This window comes from Astyanax mexicanus, chromosome 2, assembly GCF_023375975.1.
Source record: "Astyanax mexicanus isolate ESR-SI-001 chromosome 2, AstMex3_surface, whole genome shotgun sequence".
In the NCBI taxonomy this organism is placed as follows: domain Eukaryota; kingdom Metazoa; phylum Chordata; class Actinopteri; order Characiformes; family Acestrorhamphidae; genus Astyanax; species Astyanax mexicanus.
Genome location: NC_064409.1, coordinates 48,658,298 through 48,682,539, shown reverse-complemented (window position 1 = coordinate 48,682,539; position 24,242 = coordinate 48,658,298). Strand labels below are relative to the sequence as shown.

Below are 24,242 nucleotides of genomic sequence, written 5' to 3'. Positions count from 1 at the left end.
ATCACCAGTCATTGTATCACTGTAATTATACTGTATAATATCCACCTTGCCTCATTAAAAGTTAATTTGTGTAATATCTCACACATAATGTATTTGAGTGAGTGTGAGGGTGTGTAAAGTGGGCTTGGTTGGATTGGCTGCAAATAGCATTATTTTACAGATGGACAGTTTTTCTGATTTATTTAGATTTTTATTTGGACTGTAATTGGAGAAATTGTTTTAGTTTTGATATTAGTCTATATTGGTATAAGCAGAGCTATGGAACAGATCTTGGCTTGGCTCCTCCCACATGCACTGTTTACTGTAGTGAGGAGCTGCAGTGTGTGTTTGTGTGGTCTCTGTAGTTGAGGTGGTTGTGGAGGTGCTGAATGGTGGCTGTGTGGTCTGTGTGTACTCTCGAGCATAAACTCTGTTTACTTCTCCAAGGCTGGGGTTAGGTCAGTGTGTGGGGTCCTCGGCCACAGACCCTCGGCTCGAGCCCTCGATCACAGAGCCACTGTTCCCCTCACACTGCGCAGCCTGGAGGTGGTCAGGAGCTCTGGTCAGATGATCAAGGCCGGCTGGGCAGCACTGGGCATTAGTGAGGGAGGTAATATTCCAGCAAATGTTTGCGGAGAGAAGAAGAAATGAGTGTCCGTTTCTCTGCTCTCGTCCGTCTGAGGAGGCTTTTTTTTTTGTTGGGCTGTTTGCTGAGGGCTGATGGAGAGCGACACTGAGAGAGAGAGAGAGAGAGAGAGAGAGAGAGGGAGGAAAGAGAGAGAGAGATGTGTGCCAGGGGTTTTGAAAGCAAGCTGTGTAAGTCTGTCTCCCATATGCACGACACACTGCCAGCTTTAGTGCTGCCGCCAGTGGGTGGATAAAGAGAGAGAGAGAGAGAATGAAAAGAGGGGTATATGTGGCACACTTGACACTGGGGGATTTGGTATAGAGCTGTAAAATGACTGAAGGTTTGGCCCATTACAGATAAAGTGGAGTGAGTGGAGTCATTACTGATAAAATGGAGCGAAGTTAGCAGAGTCTTCAGAGAGAGGCTTAACTGTCCCAGCCCAGAGAGAGAGAGAGAGAGAGAGAAAGTGAGAGAGAGAATGAAATGAGAGACCTGAAGGAAGAAAGAGAAGGGGCACAAGTGAAATAGAGGGACAAGGGAAAGGATGGAAGAGATATGAAAGAAAAAGAGGGACAGGAGGATAAGAGAGAGGGTGCAGAGAGAGAGAAGGAGAATGAAAAGGGACAGGAAAAAGGGAGATTGAGACAAAGATTGATAACATGGTAAAGAGCTAAAAACTGAAGGTAATTTTCTCAGAGGACGTTTGAAAAAAACACACACATGGTTGTTCCGGACGGGAATAAAATCAAAGAGGACCCCCCTCATAAAACAGAAAATTACCCCAGAGAGAGAAGGGGAACAAGTAATAGAGGGATGAGGGACAGGGTGATGGAGAGATCTGAAAGAAAAAGAGGGACAGGAGGATAAGAGATAGGGTGCAGGGAGAGAGAGAGAGAATGAGAGAATGAGAATGAAAGAAAAAAGGGACAGGTAAAAAAGGGAGTCTGAAAAAGATCTGACAACATGGGGAAGAGTGAAAAAGAGGGACAGGAAAGGAGGGAAACAGATGAACATGCGAGGGACATGGAGAGGGACAGAGACAGGGAGAAAAAAGAGGGGGGCAAGATAGGACAATGACATGAAAGAGTAAAAACTAGAGGGAGGGAGACAATGAACAGAAGGAAGAAAGAGAGCGGGAACAAGAGAAAAGGAGGGACGAGGGACATGATAGTAGAGAGACATAAAAGAAAAAGAGCAACAGGAGGATAAGAGAAAGGGTGGAGAGAGAGAGAGAGAGGGAGAAAGGGAAAAAAAGGAAACTGAGAAAAAGAGTGATAACATGGGAAATAGTAAATAAGAGTGACAGGAAGGGAGGAAAACGGATGAACATGCGAGAAGATATGGAGAGGGATGGAGATGGGGAGAAAAAGAAGTGGGACAGGAAAAGAGCAGAGGGACTGCGAGAGAGAAGGAGGAAAGTCAAGTCAAGTCAAGTATGGAGATGGAGATAGACAGGGACAGCGAGAGAGGGGGACAGTGGGAGGAAAAGAGGGACAGAGACGAGGAGAGAAAGAACAGAAGCACAGAGAGGAATAGGGACAAGGAGAAGAAGAATAAGGATAAACGAGACAGGAAGGGAACAAACTGGGAGAAGAACAAGAGAAAGGGACGAGATGAAAGATGGAGGTAGCAGGGGACCTAGAGGGAGAAGAAGGAGAGATAGAGGGAGATGGATAAGAGGGAGAAAGAGGATAAGAAAGACAGTTTGTACACAGAGAGAGTGAGAAGCACAGTCTCTTGTTTGCAGTCTGTAGGTGAGTAATGATAGAAAGGCTGAGTAAAGTAAAGTGTGTGTGTGTGTGTGTGAGAGAGTGTTTGTATATGTGTGTGTTGGAGTAAAAAGCTCCCCCCAGGCTTCAGCAGCCCGCGGCTGTGTTTAATGATCTCCCTGTGGCTGTGTGTGAGCAGAGGGATCAGTGCTGGCCTGTGGAATCTGTGTGTACTCACACACTCCCACTCACATGCTCACAATTACACACACACACACACACACTCCCTCTCTCGCTCTCTCTCTCTCTCTTTCTCCCTGTCTCTCAGACAGAGCGGCAGTAGCACCAGAGGGGCTTTGTGTGTGTGTGTGTGTTTGTGTGTGTGTGTGTGTGTGTGTGTGTGTGTGTGTGTGTGTGTGGTTAGTCTGTCAGGATGTTTACTGTGTTCTGCTCTGACTAAGGAGCATCAGATGCTCCACTGTTATGAACCAGTTGACCCAGCAGAGAGGTGCTGGTTTTTATTACTGTGTGGGGTCTGCAGTAGATTAGTGTAATGTGTTGTGTTGCGGCCGCGTGATTGGCCGGTTTAAGGCAACTGCAGGGTGGATGTTTGTAGTGGTTAATATTCCCCCGCTGTGGCCTTTTGTTGCCACTTTCTGTGGAGAGAGGATCTGGCAACATCCTGTTGGGCTCAGGCTTGACTCGCAAACCTGTCTGCGACCCTTCCTTGGGCTGCTGCCATCTTTCTCTCTCTCTCTCTTTCTCTTTCTGTCTCTCACTCTCTCTGTTTCTCTTTCTTCTTCATGCTTACACTCACTCTTTCATACACATTCTCTTACACATACACTCTTTCTCTCTTTCTTATATGCTCTCCCTAAAACAAATACACTCCTTCTTTCTCTTGCTCTCTCACATAAACACTCTTTCTGTTTCTTTCACAAATACACTCTCTCTCTCTGTCCCTCACATAAACACTATTTCTGTTTCTTTCACAAATACACTCTCTTTTTCTCTCACATAAACACTCTTTCTGTTTCTTTCACAAATACACTCTCTCTTTCCCCCCACATAAACACTCTTTCTCTTTCGCTCACATAAACACTCACTCTTTCTCTCACAAATACACTCTTTCTCATTCTCTCATGCTCTCCCTCACACACATACACTTATTCTCTCTCATGCTCTCCCACACATACGCTATTTCTCTCACGTAAACACTCTCTCTTGCTCTTGCACATATACACTCTCTTTATTTCTCTCACACTTATACTCTTTTTTTTTTTTCTCTCATGCTCTCCCTCACACATATACACTCGTTTTCTGTCATGCTTTCTCACATATACACTCTCTTTATTTCTCTCACACTTATACTCTTTTTTTTTTTCTCTCATGCTCTCCCTCACACATATACACTCGTTTTCTGTCATGCTTTCTCACATATACACTCTCTTTATTTCTCTCACACTTATACTCTTTTTTTTTCTCTCATGCTCTCCCTCACACATATACACTCGTTTTCTGTCATGCTTTCTCACATATACACTCTCTCTGTTTCTCTCACACTTGCACTCACTCTCTTTCTCTCTGACACATACACTCTTTCTCATGGTCTCAGTTTCTCACACAGATACACTTTCTCTCACTCTCTCATGCTTGCTTTAATACACATTCACTCTTTCTCTTACATGCTCTCTCTCATAATATTTCTCTCTGTCTCTCTCATGGTCACTCACAATCTTGTACTCTCACTTTCTAAATCTACCTTTTATTTCTCTCTCTCTTCCTCTACTGCTATCTCACTTTCTCTTTCTGTCTGTCTCTCACTTTTCTGTTTCTCTCTCTCTCTCTTTCTCTCTAATGCTTACACTCACTCTGTCATACACTTTCTCTCTTTCTTTCATCCTCTCCCTCACACACTTACACTTGCGCTCTCTCTCATGCTCTCGCACATATACACTCACACATACACTCTTTCTCATGCTCTCACACATTCTTTAATACACATACACTTTTCTCTCACTCTCTCATGCTTGCTTTCATACACATACACTCTTTCTCTCACATGCTCTCTCTCTCACAATCTTTCTCTTTTTCTCTCTCATTGTCACTTACATTCTTGTACTTTCTCTTTTGCTCAATTTCTATTCTCTTTCTCCCTCTACCTCTATTAATATCTCACTCTCCTATTGTCTTTCTCCTGCTCTGTCTTCTTATCTCCCTTGCTCTCTCTCTCTCTCTCTCTCACACTATTTTTTTCTGTTTCACTTGGTCTCGCTCCTGTTTCTCTATCTCTAGATCTGTCTATCTTTTGCTAGCCATCACATCACTCTCTTTCATCTCACTCTCCTTTTTGCCGTGTTTTAGCTTTGGTTTATCTTTCTCTATGTCTCTCTCAATCTTCTTTTTTCCCTTCCTGCTCTCTCTCTCTCTACTTATGTGTCTGTCTTGTTTTATCTCCATCTCTCTCTCTCTCACTTGTCCTCTCTTTTTTCTTTTTTTTCTACTCTATCTCTCTTTACTTTAGTCTCACACTCACTTGTCTCTCTACCATATCACTGTCACTCTTTCTGTATTCCACTATCTTCCTACCTTTCTGTCTATCTGTTTGCCTGCCTCTCTCTCTCTTGCTTTCCCTCTCTCTCTCTCTCTTACACACACTTTCACACTCACACTCTCTCGCTCTCACCTCATCTGGACCACAGCAGCTTCCAAATCAGCAGAGAGAAACAAACAGGCAATGAAAACATAAGGATGTCACTATAGCTTCTCCCTGTTGTCTGTTTAAAGTGTTGTGCTGAGCTGAGGAGTAAAGTGCTGCTGGAATAGTATAAATAGCCCATTATAAAGCTGAGCTGCTAAACCTGCTCTGCTGAGCTCTTATTCCACAGCGTTTTTAGAGGTACCTTCGCTTTCCAGGTCATTATAGGGTTGAGAAAAAGAGCAAAGACAAATGGCCCAGTGGAATGTGTGTGTGTGTGCGTGTGTATTGTGTATTGTATGTGTGTGCTTTGTGTGCTCATAAATTCAATTATTGTTCCATTTATAACTTTAACAGAGCTTGTTATTTATTCACACATCCCCTGAAGAGCTGCATCCTTACTAGCCATACATTAGATTGATTGACAGCTGCAGGTTTAATAAACACTTAATTCTATATGCTTCTACTGTGAGTCTTTTGTGTTAATATTATGGTATGTAACACGTCTCTCTCTCAGCACTGTGCTGTTTGTCTCATTAGGCCAGTTGTGTTCTAACTGAGTGGTGTGTGTGTGTTCTGGCAGGTCTGCCGCGGTTCTCCAGCCAGCCGGAGGGGGTGTCTGTGCGTCCCGGGGGGAGCGAGGTGCTGAGCTGTGAGGTGAGCGCTGAGCTTGTTCCCTTCACCCACTGGGAGAGATCTGGGCAGCCCGTGGAGACGGACAGCCGGCTGGTCCAGCTGCCCAGCGGCGCTCTGGTTGTCAGCAATGCCTCGCAGGCAGATGCCGGCCTGTACCGCTGTGTAATAGAGGGACTGGGACCGGCCAAAAGCAGCGAGGACGCACAGCTACTCATTTTACCAGGTAATGATACCATACAGATACAGATAACTGATACAAACACGCCGGTACTTAGGATGAGCAGTGTATCTGTTTCCTTATCATTAAAGTATTCCCCAATCATTAGTATTAAAGGCAATATGGACTTAATAGACAAGATCAGACAATCATGACTAGGTGCCGAATTGGACATACAGCTCTTACCTGCCGCCACCTCCTGGTTGGCAAACAGACTCCAGTCTGCCAATTCTGTGATACTCCTCAAACTATTAAAGACATCTTAGTAGACTGTTGTGCACTTTTAACCACCAGAAATAACTTTTATAGGGTTACAAATATGAAAGAACTGTTTGAAAAGATTCCACCAGCTAAAATACTTAATTTTCTTGAAGTCCTTCACTCAAGTATCAAGCTCATTCAAGTTTTTGTATTTCGGCATGAGCAATAGGGGTGTGTCATATAGTATCGTACGCAATAATATCGCCTACATTTTTGAATATTGTGAACAATATTATACGTTTAAACATCATGCCACATCACCCACCCCTGATTATCACATCAGGGTACTACTTATTTGCTGTTTTTAGCAAATTAAAAATTCACACTGTTCTCATTTCGCATTATATATCTATTAAAACAGATGTGAGTGACAGTATGTGGCTATATTTTGATAAGTTTTATTTATATAACATATTATTATACAACAAATTACTTGTACACTTGTCATGACTGCTGACCTTAATATCTCATATTAATGTGAACGGCCAGAATGTCATTTTGTTTGAATACAGCATTTTTTTTTTTTTTTTTTACAGCATTTATTGGTGGTTTTGTTTTTTGATTTTTGGAAAATGTTTAAATTCTAATAAAAATGTCTGAATATTCCTTAAAAAAAAACAATTACTAACTATGCAATGAAAAACTATGTAATTGTGTTATTCATGCTATTAAACAACGAACAAAAATGATCTTAATATATTTTATCACAATTGTTTGAAACCTGCTAGGATCATCTGATAGGGGTGTGTGACAGCGCATCATACGCAATAATATCGCCAAAAACTCTTGATATGTAAAAAAAAAAAATTGTGATAATTGCAATATTCTTGAAAGCAGTATATATTTTGTGTTTATTGATCAGTTTACTGGCTTTTATTTTTAATTATTTGTTTGCAGGTTGTGTTTGCACTACATACTCTGCACTTCAGTTTTGTGGTTGATTTTTCTTACATTATTAGTATTTTATTCAAAATCTTAGTCTTTGTAAGTTACGAATGTTTAAAGATATTTATGCTGCTACTAAAATGTATGAAACTCTTTTATATTTAAACTAAATAAAATTGTTGTTGTTAGTTGTATACTCTATTGCACACCCCTATCATCCTCACAAAAATAGTAATGGTGACAGGCCTATGCTCAAGACATATTGAATAATTCTGCCATTATGTAATGAGTAATGAGTCAGTGCATCAAGATTTGTAAAAAAAAATATATATATAGTTTTATAATTCACCTTTTCTTATATTAGTTTTTGAGTTTATTCAGGGGTATTCATGAAACTGATTCTAAAAAAAAAAAGCTTTGTAAATGAAAAGAAATGAGAGCTTTTGTAGGGTGGAGTTTTTGCTGGGTTCATCTAGTCCAATGAGTAATTCCTTCAAATTCTTAATTCTAACACTAATATTTGATACCTGGAACAGCAGTAATGTTTCATGTTGTAAGACAGTGTAATTGCTGAAGACAGAGTGCTGTAACCTCACTCTAAACATGTATGATTTTGTCGTTTGTCCAGATCATTGCTTTTATATATTTGTCATCTTTCAGTATCATATCATATAATTCAAACCCTTTTTCTTATGATATGATATAAGAGTGTGAGTGAAGAAATACGAGTTTTATATATTTCTTTATTTCTATATTTCTTTCCTCACTGTGTCGTCTCAGAATCTGCTGCTGAGGAGAGGATGGAGGTCTTGCTGGGTCCTGCTGCTGTGACCAAAGCTGTGGGCGAGACAGTACTGCTGCCCTGCGTGGTGAAGGGCTACCCTCTCCCCATCATCCGCTGGATGCTGGACGGCAAGGTCATAAATGAAAGGTGAGCGTGTCCGCTGTGTTCTCCATCACTGCTGCCTTCATTTTCTGCCTAGACCCGCACAGCCACAGCACTGAAAAGACCTGCAGGAATTTCGAGGGAGGCTGGTGTATATTTATATGCATCAGCTAAACATTTGTGATATGCAGAAATCTGCTGAGCGTGCATTCTGTGCAGTCTTCTTATAACTATGATTCTGTGTCTTGTCTCAGTGCTGCAGACTCAGTGCACTCTGTATACCACTGATCTACTACTGTACAGCTGCTCTAACACGCCTCACCCAGCTGCAGAATATTAAATACCATCATTTAAATCTGATGTGTTAGAGTAGGGTAAATACAGAAAGATGCCGTGTCCCGAATGATCTGAACTGGCATTGTTAATTCCTCACATTTTGGGTTTGTTCACACAGCAGAACTAAAGGTGAATTTATAATTCTGCATCAAGTCAACACATAGCCTGTGTGAGTACTTCTGTGTTTGTGCATCCACTGCGTCACTCTGAGGTTTAATACCCAAAGGTGGGAAGGTGTGGGTGGCTCAGCGGACCTATCAGAGCGCCTACTGCCTGCGTCGTGCATTGCGTTGCGTCCCAGGGCCGAGGCTGCGTCCTAGCGTCCAAGGCTGCATCCTAAAGTCCGACGCTGCATCCAAGGGACTGAGGCTGTGCATAGACTACGGCGTAGGTTTGACACAGAAGTATAAATTAGGCTAACATAGATTTACTTTCGTTTGATTGTTCACTCTGTTTGCACTACAGTTTAAAACGCGAAGGTGGGAAGGTGTGGGTAGCTCAGCGGACCACTCAGAGCTGCTGCTGCCTGTGTCATGCGTTGCATTGGTATATTTCATTTAAGTCCGAGACTGCCTCATAGGGTCCAATGCTGCGTCCTAGAGACAGACTGCGTTCTTGGTTCCGAAGCTGCATCCTAGGGACCGAGGATGAGTCCTAGGGACCCAGGCTGCATCCTTGAGACAGGCTGCTTCCTTGAGACAGGCTGTGTTCGACACTGTGTATAGGCTACACCTTAGGTTCGACACAGAAGTATAAATTAGGCTTAAATCTAGGGTCTGAGGCTGCGTCCTACAGACAGACTGCGTTCTAGGTTCTGAGGCTGCGTCCTATGGACCGAGGCTGAGTCCTTGAGACAGACTGCGTCCTATGGACCGAGGCTGAGTCCTTGAGACAGACTGCGTCCTATGGACCGAGGCTGAGTCCTTGAGACAGACTGTGTCTTAGGGTCAGAGGCTGCATCCTTAGGCTTAAATCTAGGGACTGAGGCTGCGTCCTTGAGACAGGCTGCGTCCTAGGGTCGGAGACTGCGTTCCAGAGTTTGAGGCTGTGTATAGGCTACGCCTTAGGTTCGACACAGAAGTATAAATTAGGCTTAAATCTAGGGTCTGAGGCTGCGTCCTAGGCACCGAGGCTGTGCATAGCCTACAGCGTAGGTTGGACACAGCAGTATAAATTAGGCTTAAATCTAGAGTCTGAGCCTGCCTTCTAGAGTCTGAGGCTGCATCCTAGTGACTAAGGCTGTGCATAGCCTATGGCGTAGGTTCGAAATAGAAGTATAAATTAGGCTTAAACCTAATTTACTCTGGTTTAATTGTTTATTCTGTTGTCTTACAGTGGTATGTATTTAACATTGATCACAGATCACACTGCTGAACTGACCAACACACACAAAACAACAAAACCCTCTCTGTTCTTACACATGGTTAGATGTATGGATGGGTATATGTGGTGTCAGCATTTGCTAACGTTCCCCACATTGCTGCTGCTTTACTGATAGTATAAAGATATTCAGTTTCAGAAATATTGACAAAGAGATGAAAAATAAGCAAAATTGAAATGAAAGAAGTGTTAGGGATATTTTAGTCTAAAAAATAAAGAATACTTTTTATTGAATCCTTCATCCTTCCTAGTCGTAGTCTGGCGCTGTGAGAGACGGCTGCCTCTCCAGTAGCTCCGTAGTTTTGTAACTTTTTAACCTCTTTTCCGCACTGGCCCCTCTCCTCTTCACCCTGTACACCGTAGACTTCTGCTACAACTCCGAGCTGTGTCACATTCAGAAGTTTGCAGATGACACAGCCATCGTGGGGTGTATCAGGGACGACAACGAGGAGGAGTATAGAACTCTGGTGAGGGACTTTGCTGTTTGGTGCCACAGGAATAATCTGCAGCTCAACACCTCAAAGACCAAGGAGTTGGTTATTGACTTTGGGAGGTCCAGACCAAGGTCACGACCAGTTCTGATTGAGGGGGTTGAGGTGGAGGCTGTGGACTCCTACAAGTACCTTGGGCTGTGGCTGGACAGAAAGCTGGACTGGACCTGTAATTCTGACCACCTGTACAGGTAGAGTCAGAGCAGGCTGTACTTCCTGAGGAGACTGCGGTCCTTCAACATCTGCAAGAAACTCATGTGGATGTTCTATCAGTCTGTGGTGGCCAGTGTCCTGTTCTACACCGTGGTGTGCTGGGGATGCAGCATATCAAAGAAGGAATCATCCAGGCTGGACAAACTGATCAGGCGTGCTGGTTCTGTGGTTGGCATGAAGCTGGACTCCTTGGTGACGGTGGCAGAGAAGAGGACTATGGACAAACTGCTGAACATCATGGACGATGCCAGTCACCCTCTGCACACAGTCATCAGCAACCAGAAGAGCCTGTTCAGTGACAGACTGCTCCTCCCCAAATGCAGGACCAACAGACTCCGAAACTCCTTTGTCCATCATGCCATCAGACTTTACAATTCCTCCCCTGGGGGAAGGAGGAGTAACAGGAGGACAGAGGATGAGGAGGAGCAGTAGCAACTCAAATGGACTAAGTGTAATAAAATAACACATACGGACTAAGCGCAATAAAATAATACATACGGAATAAGTGCAATAAAGATTCAATTCAAATACATTCACTGCATATTTATATTTATAGTTATACTAATTATATTTGCTGTTTTATACTTTTGTCTACTTGCTTTGCACTTTATATTGTTTATATACACTTTATATACACCTACTCTTTGTTTCTATCTGTGTGTACTGTATTGATGCTGCTACTGGAACCCTAATTTCCCTGAGGGAACCTCCCAAGGGATCAATAAAGTTCCTTCCATCCATCCATCCATCCATCCATCCATCCATCCATCCATTCATCCATAAATTGCATTTATGCAGACCATCTGCAGGTGCCTGCTTTTCTTATGAGAGCTTTTCTAAAACATGGATTTTTTTTTCTTCATTTCTGCAGTTTTGCCCAGTTTCTTTAGGGCTGCCAACAATGCTGGAGTCCAAATCGTACAAATATTTCTCTTTTCTGCTCCTGCTCAGCCCACACCTACAGCCTCACACTGCTGCCATTCATACTTCCTCTGTTCAGAGGGAGACCTGGCAGGCCAAACTAAACCCTGTGCAAATCGCTGCTACTGCCTTGTAATGATTGTAAGAGTACATTCACTCAGGCTTAATCACAGAATACACTATTCAGCATCTCTGAATGTAACAGCTATTAGCCTGCCATGGTAATTAGCCTTAACAGGGCTGGCATAATGGGAGACCTAACCCATTGGGTTTAACTGCGGTACATTGTAACGTGCATATTCTTATTTTCAAAGGGAAGTCACTTGGGAATTTTAAATTGCCAGCATTAATGTAGCATCCTTGAGCAAGCCTCATTGAGAACTGTACCAGAATTAGAGGTAGAATTTTGCCTTTAAGGGGTGCTAATGGAGCTGTTGTAGCTGGGAGGCTTGCAGGAGTGATGAATTGCACCTATTTTCTAAAATTATCAAGTGAAAATAACTTTTGAAGTGTGATATTTGTGTGTCTCAGACATTTTCATATTTCGTACAGTGATTTCTAATAGGGCTGCAGCCAATGGTTATTTTAGTAGTCAGTTAATCGCTCATCTTTTTTTTCTTTCTAAATTTGCCAAATTTCTAACTATTTTTGCCATGCGGTACATCCTTAATTAGTGATCACAGGACTATTCCCAGTCCTGCAGTGACACTAAGGTGTTTAAAAACTCCAGCAGCACTGCTGTAGCTGACCAAGTCATGCCAGCACACACCAACACACACACACACACACACACACCATCATTGTCAGTGTCAATGCAATGCTGAGAATGAAACTGTAAGATTCTTAGGGCGTTTTCACACCAGCACGTTTAAAACAGACTCTGGTTCATTTGTACTTCGAGTGCGGTTTGTTTGATCAGGTTTTAAACCAATACTGGAGCGGTTCGCTTATGGTGAGAACATGATCTGGTCTCAATTCGACTCATCTATCAAATATACTCCTCTTTAATTGAGCTCAACTGCTGATAAGGTGCAGTTTAATCTGATTTTATTAGCCAGATAATGTTTACTACCACAGCTATGAACAAATGCTGTCTCTGCTGCTCCATGCTGAGTAGTTTCATACTGAAAGCCGCATGTGCTGCGTTCACTACTCGCAGCAACACACCTTGGTTTACTACGCATATATCTGTGCTGCACGTCTTTTCAGTGATCTGTGTTAAATCAGCTCCATACTGCACAGATATACACACACTGGAACACAGAATCTTTTATATTACTATATTTTGCTTTTATGATCCCACGCCAGACAGCTCTGACCATTCAGAGAAGACAATGTGTTTGTGTGTTTTTTTGGTGTGCATTTTGGTGCGTTTAGGTTTGTGCCTGTGTGAAAATAAACCAAACAAAGGAAGAAAGTGCTCCAAGTAAACAAACTCATCAACTGATCTGGACCAAAAAAGGAACTAGTTTTAGGTTTTATGGATGAAAAAAATCACAATTTAAATCACAATCGCAATATTCTGTGTAAAAATCGCAATTAGATATTTTTCCCAAATCGTTCTGCCCTAACACTGCCCAAATAATACCCAGAGAAACGCTGAGTATCCTTTATTATTTGTGTAATTTGTGTATGCATTTATTATTTTTCCTTTATTATTGCAACCATGTTTCAAATAAAGTGGAGTTAAGTTAAATTAATGATGTTTTGATACTTAAATTATTAACAATTTTTTATAAGTAATATTGTCAGTTATTTTGAATAATCATTACAGACAATAATTAAGTCTTAAATGCAGCTTTGCACCATCCTACCTGATGCTTCATGTCTGTTCTGCTGTGTCTGATTATATGGAATCCATGCAGCTCTTCATGTTATGACTGTGTGTTTGCTCCTGATATGGGCATCATAACCATGCCATGCACACGCACACACACACACACGCGCGCGCACACACAGAGCTACATGCACCCTGATTTGTGTGCCTATGTGGAGTCACACTAAGCCATTTACACACAGTAAATTGCCTTGTGTTGTGTCTGGATTGTTTGTAAGATGGCCGTTTCTCCCGTCTCTGATGAGAATAGAGAAATGACTGTCTTGCGCAGGCCATTTCCACCAAAGAGCCGTCAGGCACACATGAATTATGTATAACTGACAGGATTGACCCAGCATGTAAATCAACCTTCAGCGCCTCTGATCTGTTCCTTCCATACCTCGCTTCTATCTTTTATTTTAATGTCACTGGAGTTATTCTATTTACCCTGCCGCCATTAACTCCGTTTGAGGGATGAAATGTTTGCATGTGTGGAGTGAAAGGGTTATTGACCTCTCGCGCTCATCTTCATTAGAGATTTTCCGAGGAGAGAGGAATCGAGGTTGTCTGGTTAGCAGCCTGAAGGAGTTGCTATGCATTTTATCTTCAAGGCTTCAGGAGAGAAGCTCACTTGCATGTGAATAAGTGCAGTAAAGCTCTTGTGGTTCTGGGTTTAAGCAGGTTTGCTGTGTTTCATTTATGTGCTTTCTTCATAATCTTTTCACAAATCGCTGTGAATAAAAATTAGGATGCTGCAAAATTTTGGGCGATTTTGGGCAGAAACTGAAACCAAACAGAATGAAGGCAGAATTTAGCCAATGTATTTAAAACTCAATAGTCTTAATTTATTTCTGTCTTGCTTTTCAAAGAAAAAAAAACTATTACAAAAATAGAATTAGAAGTATTTATTGACTATGCAACATTTCTTACATGTCAGCAGACATACCAACAAAGCACAGTGCATTTACCTCAGCAGGGCTACTCTAACCATGAATTTACCTTAGCAATAATGATCCAATCATGAATTTACCTTAGCAGTGCTACTCCAATTATGAATTTACCTCAGCAATAATGCTCCAATTATGAATTTACATCAGCAATGCTACTCTAATCATGAGTGTACCTTAGCAGTGCTACTCCAGTCATGAATCGACCTGAGCCGTGTTACTCTAGTCATGAATTTGCTTTAGCAGAGCTCTTTTAGATATACTGTAAATATACCTTAAGTGTTGTAGTCGTAAATTTACCTTCGCAGTACAGTTTTAGTAATACATTTACCTCAGCAGTGCTTCTAAATAACATTACAACGAATTTAGACTTTTGGTAAACAAACAAAAACTACAGTTAAGTTACTTTAGTGAATGCATACTATCATAGTCTGGTACAGTTCATATCTGTCCCCTGGAAATCAGCTACCTTTTTGTAAGGGTAGTAAACTGATACCAAGTGTGATAAGTGATTCTAAACACTTTTTTCCATTTAACAGTTGCAAGTAGTGCTTAAAAATGTCCTTAAACCTGCCATTTATTGGCTTTCCCTGACAGCTCTATTGTTCAGTATAAATTATTAGATCTTTCCACTCATTTGGCTGAAAGTGCTTTTTTTTTTTTTTTGGATGACACATATGACAGAAGGCTGCAACAACAGAGGTCTGCACAAGGTGGGTGTCATCGCAGGTACTGCGTTTTGCACACAGTGACTAGCAGGCGGGATTCAATTTGCAGCACCGCCGTCATAGCAGGCAAACATGTAGCAGGTTGTAGTTTGAAGCAGGCAGGTCATATTTTTTCACAGGAAGAAGCAGCGCCCATCAGATAGATCTGCAGAGAAATACACTAACAGTCTAATCCTGGACTATTAAAGCTGGGTTGCTAAATTACGTTATATTGATCTCAGTATCAAACCACATTTTTGCCACAGAATTTTACCTGCGCCTATAAAAACACCTGTAACATAATTGTCTTGCGATAGCACATCATTAGCTGCTAACCACACTAAGCGCTAGCTCTTTCACCGCTCAGAGGCGAGTATATCAGACTGTAGTCTGCGTGTTTACCGTGTTAAAATGAGCTACCAGCTAGCTAATATTGCCTTGACTTAACAGAACACTCAGGGTTACTCAGTGTAGCGCTGTTAGATGGCATTAGCTGCTAACCACGGCTAGTGAGTGGTTAGCTTCTAATGATAATATTGCTGTACCCAGCCTTAGTGAAAATCTGGAAATCTAAGCTTACTGTAAATAAACTCTTTACTCACCCAAATAAACAGGAGAGTTTTCAGGAGAGAAATCTGTGTAGATAAACATTCAGTGCTCTTTTGACTTTATTTAGATTTATTTTTTTTTAAGAATAACAGTTTTATTTACTTAGCTTAGCTTAGCATTACAAAATAGACCAGAAAATAGACGTTCATTGATAGTGTGCCTTATAATCTGGTGTGCCTTATAGTGTGAAATATACAGCATATAAAATCTGGTAGGTGGTTTCTAAGTAAATTAGTTCAAACAGACACCAACATTAGGTAGCACTTTATTTTTGTTTATGTTTAACATGTTTAAATGTTTAATAATCTCTTAACAGAGTGTCCATAATGCAACAATTGTGTATCAATGAAGCAGCAGAAGTGAGACATCATACACTGAGATAAATTGCTTGATATATCGTTCCAGAAATTATTGAGCATATCAAAGCAATTATATCCTTTTTTAGACAACAACATTTGACTAAGTTTACTTATTTTTGTTCACTTACTGCTGTACACACTGTGTGTATGGATTCATGATTATTGAAGCACTGATCATGGCATGACTTGCTAAAATACTGTTCACTGATATATATGTGAACAAACTTACAAATAAACACATTAAAAGATATCAAAATCATCAAATATTATTATTATTATCCATTTATTTTACTATAAGTCGATAATGTATTAAAACATAATAATGTTACATGAAATAGCCTTTATATGCAACTGCCATTAAGCAAAACCCAGCTTTACAGGAAACTTAATACTTAACTTAACTTCAGTCCAGAACCTAACCCTAAACCAGACCCTAATCCTAACCTTAGTCCAAAACCTAATCCTACCATCACCCTCAAACCTAGACCTAGTTTTAACCTTAATCTCAGTCCAAAACCTAATCCTACCATCACCTTCAAACCTAGACCTAGTTTTAACCTTAACCCAGGACCAAGATCTAATCCTACCATCACCCTCAAACATAGGTCTAGTTTTAACCTTAACCTCAGTCCAAAACCTAATCTTACCATCACACTGGCCCTTGTTTAAAATTTAACCTCAAACATAGACCTAGGTTTAACCTTAACCCAGGACCAAGATCTAATCCTATCCCTCATTCTGACCCCTTAAACTCAGTCTAATATGATAAAGTCCCAGTTGCAGATTTTTGTCAGTAACATGTCAATTTGAGATGGTTTGTATTAGAGCTGATGGAAAATTGGTAAATCATCTAGAGATATGAATTAGGACACTTCAAAACAAGTGAAAAACAACTGAATTGACTATCAGTCTTCATTAAAAATGATCTATTGATATGTTGTTGACGAGTTACAGAGAGTCTGATGAGTGTTCATTTCATTTAAAAGAGGCCACTCAAAATAAAGTGTTACCACTCATTACCACCTGCTTTCTTTTTTTTAACATTAGCTTTTTAATTCTCAGTTGTTTGGAGCCACAATCTCCTCATATCTGGGCACACCTCATCTACCACACATGATTCAACTCATTAACTAATTAATGAGCTCCTCAGATTCTCTGCTAGTCGTATTGGAGAAAGGCAAATGCACAAACGTGCAGAGCAACTGAGGAATTGTGGGAATGTGTGATCTGAGGGCACTAGCACGGGTAGTAAAACAAATAAGCCTCCCTTTTGTCCACTAAGCATGAAAAAAGATTAAATCTCAGATTGCTCTCCAGAATCCCTCCCCCTGAAGACACACTGTATTGGTGGGTCTCCCACACATTCTTCCTGTATGAAGAAAACCAGTTTGGAACCGGCTCGATAAAAATCAGATCACAATGTTTGGGCTCTGGGGAGTTTGTCCAGTTTTTTTTTTTTTTAAACCAATGTTAGCTGTGTCCACCCCATAACTCTGGGATTACCAAGATTAATGATGAGGGTTCTTCCACGCTGCCTCCCATGTAAAATTTATAGTGTTATAGGGGGTAGGAGAGCGATAGAACAAGAGGAGAAGAGGAGAAAATACACAAGACCAGTTGCAGAATGAATGTGTTCGTCCATACATCCATACAAGTGCTGAAGGAAAGCACTTAGAGAATTCCCTGTAGTTCAGATACTGTTTTAGTGTGCCGCCGATTCAGGAATCTGAACAGCTCAGTCCCCAATGAGTACTGCTGAAATCATGAGATAATCTCCACTGGCTGGTAGGGGTGGTAGGGATATATTATATTATCTTTTGATATGACAAAACGCTTTCAGGAATGTGCTAGTGAAACTAGGGCTCTTGCAATTTTATTTTTATTTTTTTGGAGGAAATTAACATTAGTGTAGCTCCATAATCCACCTTCAAAGAGGAAACATTCCATTAGCTGTGCGTGTTACAGGTACAGATCCCTCCCTCAAACAAAGTCTTCTGGCTAATCCTGCTCTGTTCTCTCTGCGGTCCTCAACCAAAGTGACCGAAATGGTAGCTCTTAGTGGGTGGGGCTCTGGTGAGGGTTGATGGTTAAGGGGTGGTTCCAGGGTTGTTCTATGTACATTTTCTTATTGTGACGCCACAATAAGGGAAAAATACAAAAGGCTCATAGAAGTATGAGATTCCTCACACCAACTCTTTCAGCTGATTCACAGAAAACAGATGGGTGGATTTTTTTTTTGTGTGTTAGAGCTTAGAGCACTCAAAAAGTCAGTTTTGCATAATACAAACTTTTAAAATTTTAAAGTTTAAATGTTTCCCTTTTAAACCCTTTGAAGTTTCCAGATTGTTATGTGAACACTGTCAGTACAAATCATAATGATCCCATACTGCAGACTTCATACTGCTAGCGCAGGGGTGTCAAACTCATTTTGGCCGAGGGCCACATTGGCATATTGGCTGTCCTCTGAGGGCCAGATGTAACTTATAAATGTAATAAAATGCAACCAGATGTAATATAAAATGAATGTAATTACTTCTTAATGTTAAATAACTCTCAATATATTATTTATTCAATCAAATATTACAGTTGCATGGAAAAAAAAATGTTTGCTTGTTGCTCTATTAACATAAATCCTTTTAATTTGTCATGTTATGAAATCCAAAAACTCCATCAATCAAGAACCAAACTATTCAAATGAATAGAAATGACATCAAATACAAGTTATATTAACTTTGATCAAAACGTTTGATACTGAAATAAGGCTTAATAAATATAAAATCAAAAATTGTTAGCAGTTCCTCATACAACCACTAGTGGGAGCTGCAGCAGCACGAGCCCGCAGTCTTAACTGAGTCAGAGCTACAGCCCAGCCACGGGCTACAGGGCTCAGCTGAGCCAGTCTGGAGCGTTTTTACAGTTTTTAAAGTTCTTCTGTGTAGGAAATAAAGGTTTTAACCCCACTAACCGGATAATACAGCTCTCTACAGTTCATCTTTCAGCCCAAGCAGCTAACAGCTGCAGCTTAGAGCAGCCGTCACAGAGTCACTGCTCTGATTACATTATAAACAGGTCAGTTAGCGCGCTGCTAACCTCAGGATGTTTATAACTACAGAGTTTAGTGGACACACCACGGCCGCCAGGTTAGGCTGTTGAAGGCTACTGAAGACTATTAAAGGCTATTGGAGGTTATTGAAAGGGTTATTTGGGGGCAGAAATCAGTAAAGGCTGGTTAGATAAGTGATTCATGTCCTCGTCCTTTGCTGTGGTGAAACTGTGACTAGCGCTGTCACAGTGATGTTTATTAACGTCATTAAAACAGATTTTGTCAGCTATTGTCTTATAAATATTTACACAGAACTTATATCTCTCCTAAAAAGCGTTTATTTTGGTCAGTAACACTCTTCGTAACACAAAAGGCATACCGGTCTTTCGCCTTGAAGCACAGCCGTCCGTCTGCATCAACTTCTCTTTTTCTGGACATTATGGGATAAACATTTGTATGTCTCAATTCCACCCGCGAAGTTACACCTTCCCTCCGGCAGGGTTTCCACATCAATGACTACACTGCCGTGTAGTGGCAGTAAGCCGTAACTTCGCGGGTAATACAATCGACAAGCATTGTGGGAAATGTAGTTTTTGGTCAAAGAACGCTTCTGGCCTATTTATTATAGACACTAAGATTTTACAAGCTCTCGCGGGCCACATAAAAGGACGTGGCGGGCACACATTGTTTGACACGTGTGCTAGCGCCATCCAGTAGTGCTTCATAGTATCAGTGCGCTTATTTATCGATACAGCATCTGTTCTGATACTGTAACGGTATCGGTGCAGCACTAATCATAACATCATCAGTTTTTTATGTTTTACGTAGTAAAACAGTTTCAAACCAAAAATTTAAACTTTGTGTATTTTGTAAACAGTAACTTACCAACACTTAAACAACTTGTTACAAAATAAATAATGTTTTATTTATGTTAAAATTTTATAAAGAAATGCAACAAAGAACTTACTGCAAAACTGAAGCAAATAAAAATTTAAAGCATGCATATAAACTGTAAACATGTATACATATAAACAATTATGCAATAAATAAAGCTCAAACTTTCCCAAAAAATGAGCCAAACATATTTACAAATTAGACGAGTACCAGTGTTATCAGTTTATGGATTTGTTTTTTTTTTATTAAAAAATATATCCGCAAACAATACAGCATAATACTGAACCTTTGATGGGGTGGTATTTTTTATTTATTTATTAAAAATTTTTTTGTCTTTTACTAGATTTTTTTCCCTCATGGTTGCAATTCCTATTCCGCTGTGCTTCTCCTGTAACGACCTATTCAGTGGAATATAACAGGTGATGATTGAATTCATTGTATTAAAAAAGCTGAGTAATCATGAGCTGTTTAGGTTTGTGGGAAGACGAGGCGTGCCGCCTGCATCCTGATGATGCTCGGCTCTCCCGACTCGGCCTCTCGTCGCTCGGCGGCGGCAGGCAGGACGGCTAAATGTCTAATTGCAGGTCTTTGCTCATTTGGCGAGCTGAAATGGAGATTGCTGACAGACTCCATTTGCACTGTAATTGCCTCTCTAATGGTCTTCCGACAGCGTAATGCATTCTTGATGTCTCCCCTCGGTGCTCCCTGCCCATCCCTCATACATTCTAATATTGCAATATTATCCACAATGCCCTGACCCTCTGAGGCCAGACGGGGACCTTCACGGCCGGCGTGACCCCGGTGGAACGCACGAGTGCCGTCAGGCTGTTAGGGGGGCTAAAAATGGGGGTAAGAAATTAAGTGTTGCGGTACGGTGGACCTTTCTCCGACACTTCTTCTATGGTTACTGTCTTCTGAGCTATAATTACGAGATCATTCGAACTCAAGGTTCGGAACCTACGTACTCCTACATACAAAAAGGCCTTTATTTACATAGTCTATTATGGGCTGTGTTGGTCTGTGTGGTGGTGCCACACATTGACCACATTCCTCGTTTTCCACTGGTTTATTGCGTTGATTATTTTCAGAGCAAGGGCTTCTGCCTCCGTAGTGAGGCTATTCTCCCTGGACTGTAAATTGGCAGCCAATCAGGACTGATTGAGCAGCAGCATCCTTTTTGTATCCCTGATTGTAATTTAACCTCAGGAAGGGAAACAAGCAAATCAGTCAATTCACTTCTCTTCAGCTGCGTTTCTGATGTACGCTCGAAACATCTGGAGGAAATGACTCAGCCAGAGGGAAGAAGACACTGTTATCTAGCCCAGTAACAAAAACAACAAATCAAAAAAGATGGCCTACCCAGTAAATAACACTAAAACCAGTAAAAGATCCACAGAAAAGAAGTCAGCCAAAAGGAGAAACAGAAGATAAGATTCACCCTCACTGGAGATGGAGCTCAAGTCCATCTCAAAAAGCTGGGCAGCAGGGCGTGAACAGAGTGAAGACACTGTGACGAGACTGAGAGACACACACTCACACTGACACTCAAGTGTGCCTTCTTTACTTCTGTCCTGCTGAGCTGGGGAGGGAGGAAAGTACGCAATTCTGCAAGACACGTTCGACCTTCACTCATTGGCGCTTTGATTTTTTAATGGGACTGACAGCAGCTAACATCTAATTGGAGCTTCTGCTTCAGCAGTTGATCAGTTATAAAATTCTGACAGAAGTCTTCCCCAGGAAGCATACACAGCACTTGTGCTAACAGACAAAACAGCTCAGTTTCAGAGGTACATTTTATAACCACACAGAGAAGTACATTTTTAAAACATTTAAAATACAAAAAATAACGTTTGCAGATTTGTAATAGACGACTAGTCCAGAATAAATGAGTCCTCATTCAGGACCGATTCTGGGCTTGTCTGGGGGAGGAGCTCATTATCTCTGGTTTGTTTTCACACACACGCCTTTTCAGAACTGTGGTTCAATCAGCTGGTAGCAGCTTTTTATTCTTTATTTTGGATAAAAATACTCAAGCGGTCTAGATTTATTTGTAACTAAGTATTATTATACTTTCAGACTTGACCAAGCGTACTAAACCTGCAGAGAAAGCACACCAGTCCAGAGTCCAGAAAAAGTCTAGTGTCAAAACGCCCTAAATGTAATTATAGGCCAGTTTATTAAAAAATTATTTCTGCAAAAACTGTTAACAGTCTCTATATATGTACAGTCTGTTAACTTTTACACTTCCTGGCCAAAAAAAGTCGCCCCAAAAAAAAGGTCACACACTCTAATATTTAATTGGACCGCCTTTATCTTTGATGGCAGCATGCATTAACTGTGGCATTGTTTCGATAAGCTTCTGCAATGTCACAAGATTTATTTCAATCCAGTGCTGCATTAATTTTTCACTAAGATCTTGCAGCAGCATTGATGATTGTAGAGTCTGACCACTGCACAAAGTCTTCTCCAGCACATCCCAAAGATTCTCAATGGGGTTAAGATCTGGACTCTGTGGTGAACAATCCATGTGTGAAAATGATAATCTCATGCTCCCTAAATCACTCTCTCACAATTCCAGCCCCATGAATCCTGGCAATATACTCGTGCCATCAGGGAAGAAAAAATCCATTGATGGAATAACCTGATCTATATTCAGTATATTCAGGTGGTCAGCTGACCTCATTCTTTCAGCGTATACTGTTGCTGAACCTAGACCTGACCAACTGCAGCAACACCAGTATTTTTTTCTCTAAATGATCTGTTTGAGATGCACCGCTAGAATGAATTGAATGCCTCTTGTATGACCTCCATTTTTTCCCCCTTTTTATTATGTTTCACATTAAAAGATTATCAGATTAATTGTGAGGCAAAACACTACTGCCGTTATGTAACCATGCTTATATTAATCAAACCAGGGTTTTTTCAGTAACTAGACATTAGAGTGGTGGGTGTTTATATTTAGAAAGTAGGTTTCAGTAAGGAAAGCTGCCCATTCAGATGAGCTAATGCTTGCTGGATCAATAAAGGATGTATCCTCCTTTAAAAAGGGTTTTTGTACTTAGTAGTAGTTTAGTAGTAATGCAATGATTTAATCGCACATTAAAGCTCTGTACAGTCCTGTTAAATCTAACTAGTTTATCAAGCTAAGCTTCAACAATTTGGTTAAGCTAGAGGACAGAGCTAACTACAGAGCTAACTCTTGTTAGCAAGCTAACTAGCTGATCTTATAATTGCTCACACACATCATATAAATATGTGTATATTAACAAATTTAGTAAAAAGATGAAGTTTAACTTATCTTAATGCTAGCAGAAATCTTCATGTTAATAATGAATAATAATGTAGACATTAGTTTAGTCCACATTTCTTTTGCATTTGAACATTTTTAAACTTTAGAAAGAAAATAAAAACAACCTCACACAGATTATTACAATAGTCTCTGTCAAAACTCCTCAGTAGCATTGTTTTAGCCTAATAAAAAAATACAAGATGTTTCTTACTGAAGGTTTGTCATGAGGAGCTTTGCGTATGTTTTTTCCTCAGTTTAGTATGAGAAAACAGCTCATAGTTGAAAACATGTAGAGTAAACCATTTAGCTTGATGTTTTTGTGTGTAAATTTGTCCATTTTTAGGAAAAACAGTGTGTCTTAAATTGTTGGAAACCATATAAACAATTCATGTTTGATACAACTCAAATACTCACCATGGTTTAAAGCTAATGATCCACTCTGTGATGGTTTGGGCAGGCAAAGACATGCGTAGCCTATTAACACAATGCTAATTGGTGGGATTAAACTTTCATTACTTGGTAATTACCTTAACCCCAGTGCCCCAGTGCTAGGATTAGATGCACACTTAAAACAACATGACTGATGAATGATAAAACTCAAGTCTTTCAGGTAAGGGGGGGGGGGGGGGGGGTGTAAGAATAAAATAAGATTTTTTCTGCAAGCTTTAAAGTAGATATTTGGTTTGTTAGTTCCCCTAAACTAAAAAAAAAAACAAAGGAACAAAGACTTTGGAAAAGAAGGAGAGCTGAATTGTCTGTGTGCTGTTAGCCTAGCATTGACTGGGGCTTAAAAGAAAATGTTCATAAAAACCAGTTGATAAGGAAAAGCACCTTATCTAAGTCAACCTGTGAATTAGTATTCATGGCCTCGCCCACCTTGGCTTGTGACCGCCCACAGACAGCGACGCCGTCTTGTAAGATAGGAGCTAACAGCAATAGAAACAACGTGGCAATTCATTCCTGTGCTATTTGTGCAAATAACACATCAGTGTTTTATTCTTTTGTGCTTGTAATTCAGAGCTAAGGAACAAATGGTTAGAATTTGTCCATTTAACACTACCAGCGATGTATAGTTGAGATGGGTAGTAGGTGTATTTTTAAAACAGTTCTTTTTACCCTAGTTAAAAGTAAAAATCCACCTCTAGGTTTAGTTCCAACTGCCTGGGCGGCTTAGACAACAAATACCCGGGGTTTACCCAGGATCTCTGGTGGATTTTCACAGAGTGGCGTTTTAAAGAGACTCTAAGACGAGGTCAGTGGCTAAATTGCACTTGGCAGGGCATTGCACATGTTGCACAATGACATATGACATTAAAAAAGACTGTTATAGTGTAAAAT

General features: G+C 40.6%; 1 protein-coding gene across 8 annotated transcripts in view; it reads left to right on the top strand.

Moving 5' to 3' along the window:
• Window positions 1-24,242, top strand: part of LOC103047119 (neogenin) — a 231,936-nt gene that overhangs the window by 99,411 nt on the left and 108,283 nt on the right. For all 8 annotated transcript variants that reach the window (XM_049474428.1, XM_049474430.1, XM_049474426.1 and 5 more), the window contains exons 3-4: window positions 5,598-5,873; window positions 7,794-7,944. In XM_049474428.1, coding sequence (XP_049330385.1) covers window positions 5,598-5,873; window positions 7,794-7,944 — 427 coding nt within the window. The remainder of the gene's footprint in view (window positions 1-5,597; window positions 5,874-7,793; window positions 7,945-24,242) is intronic.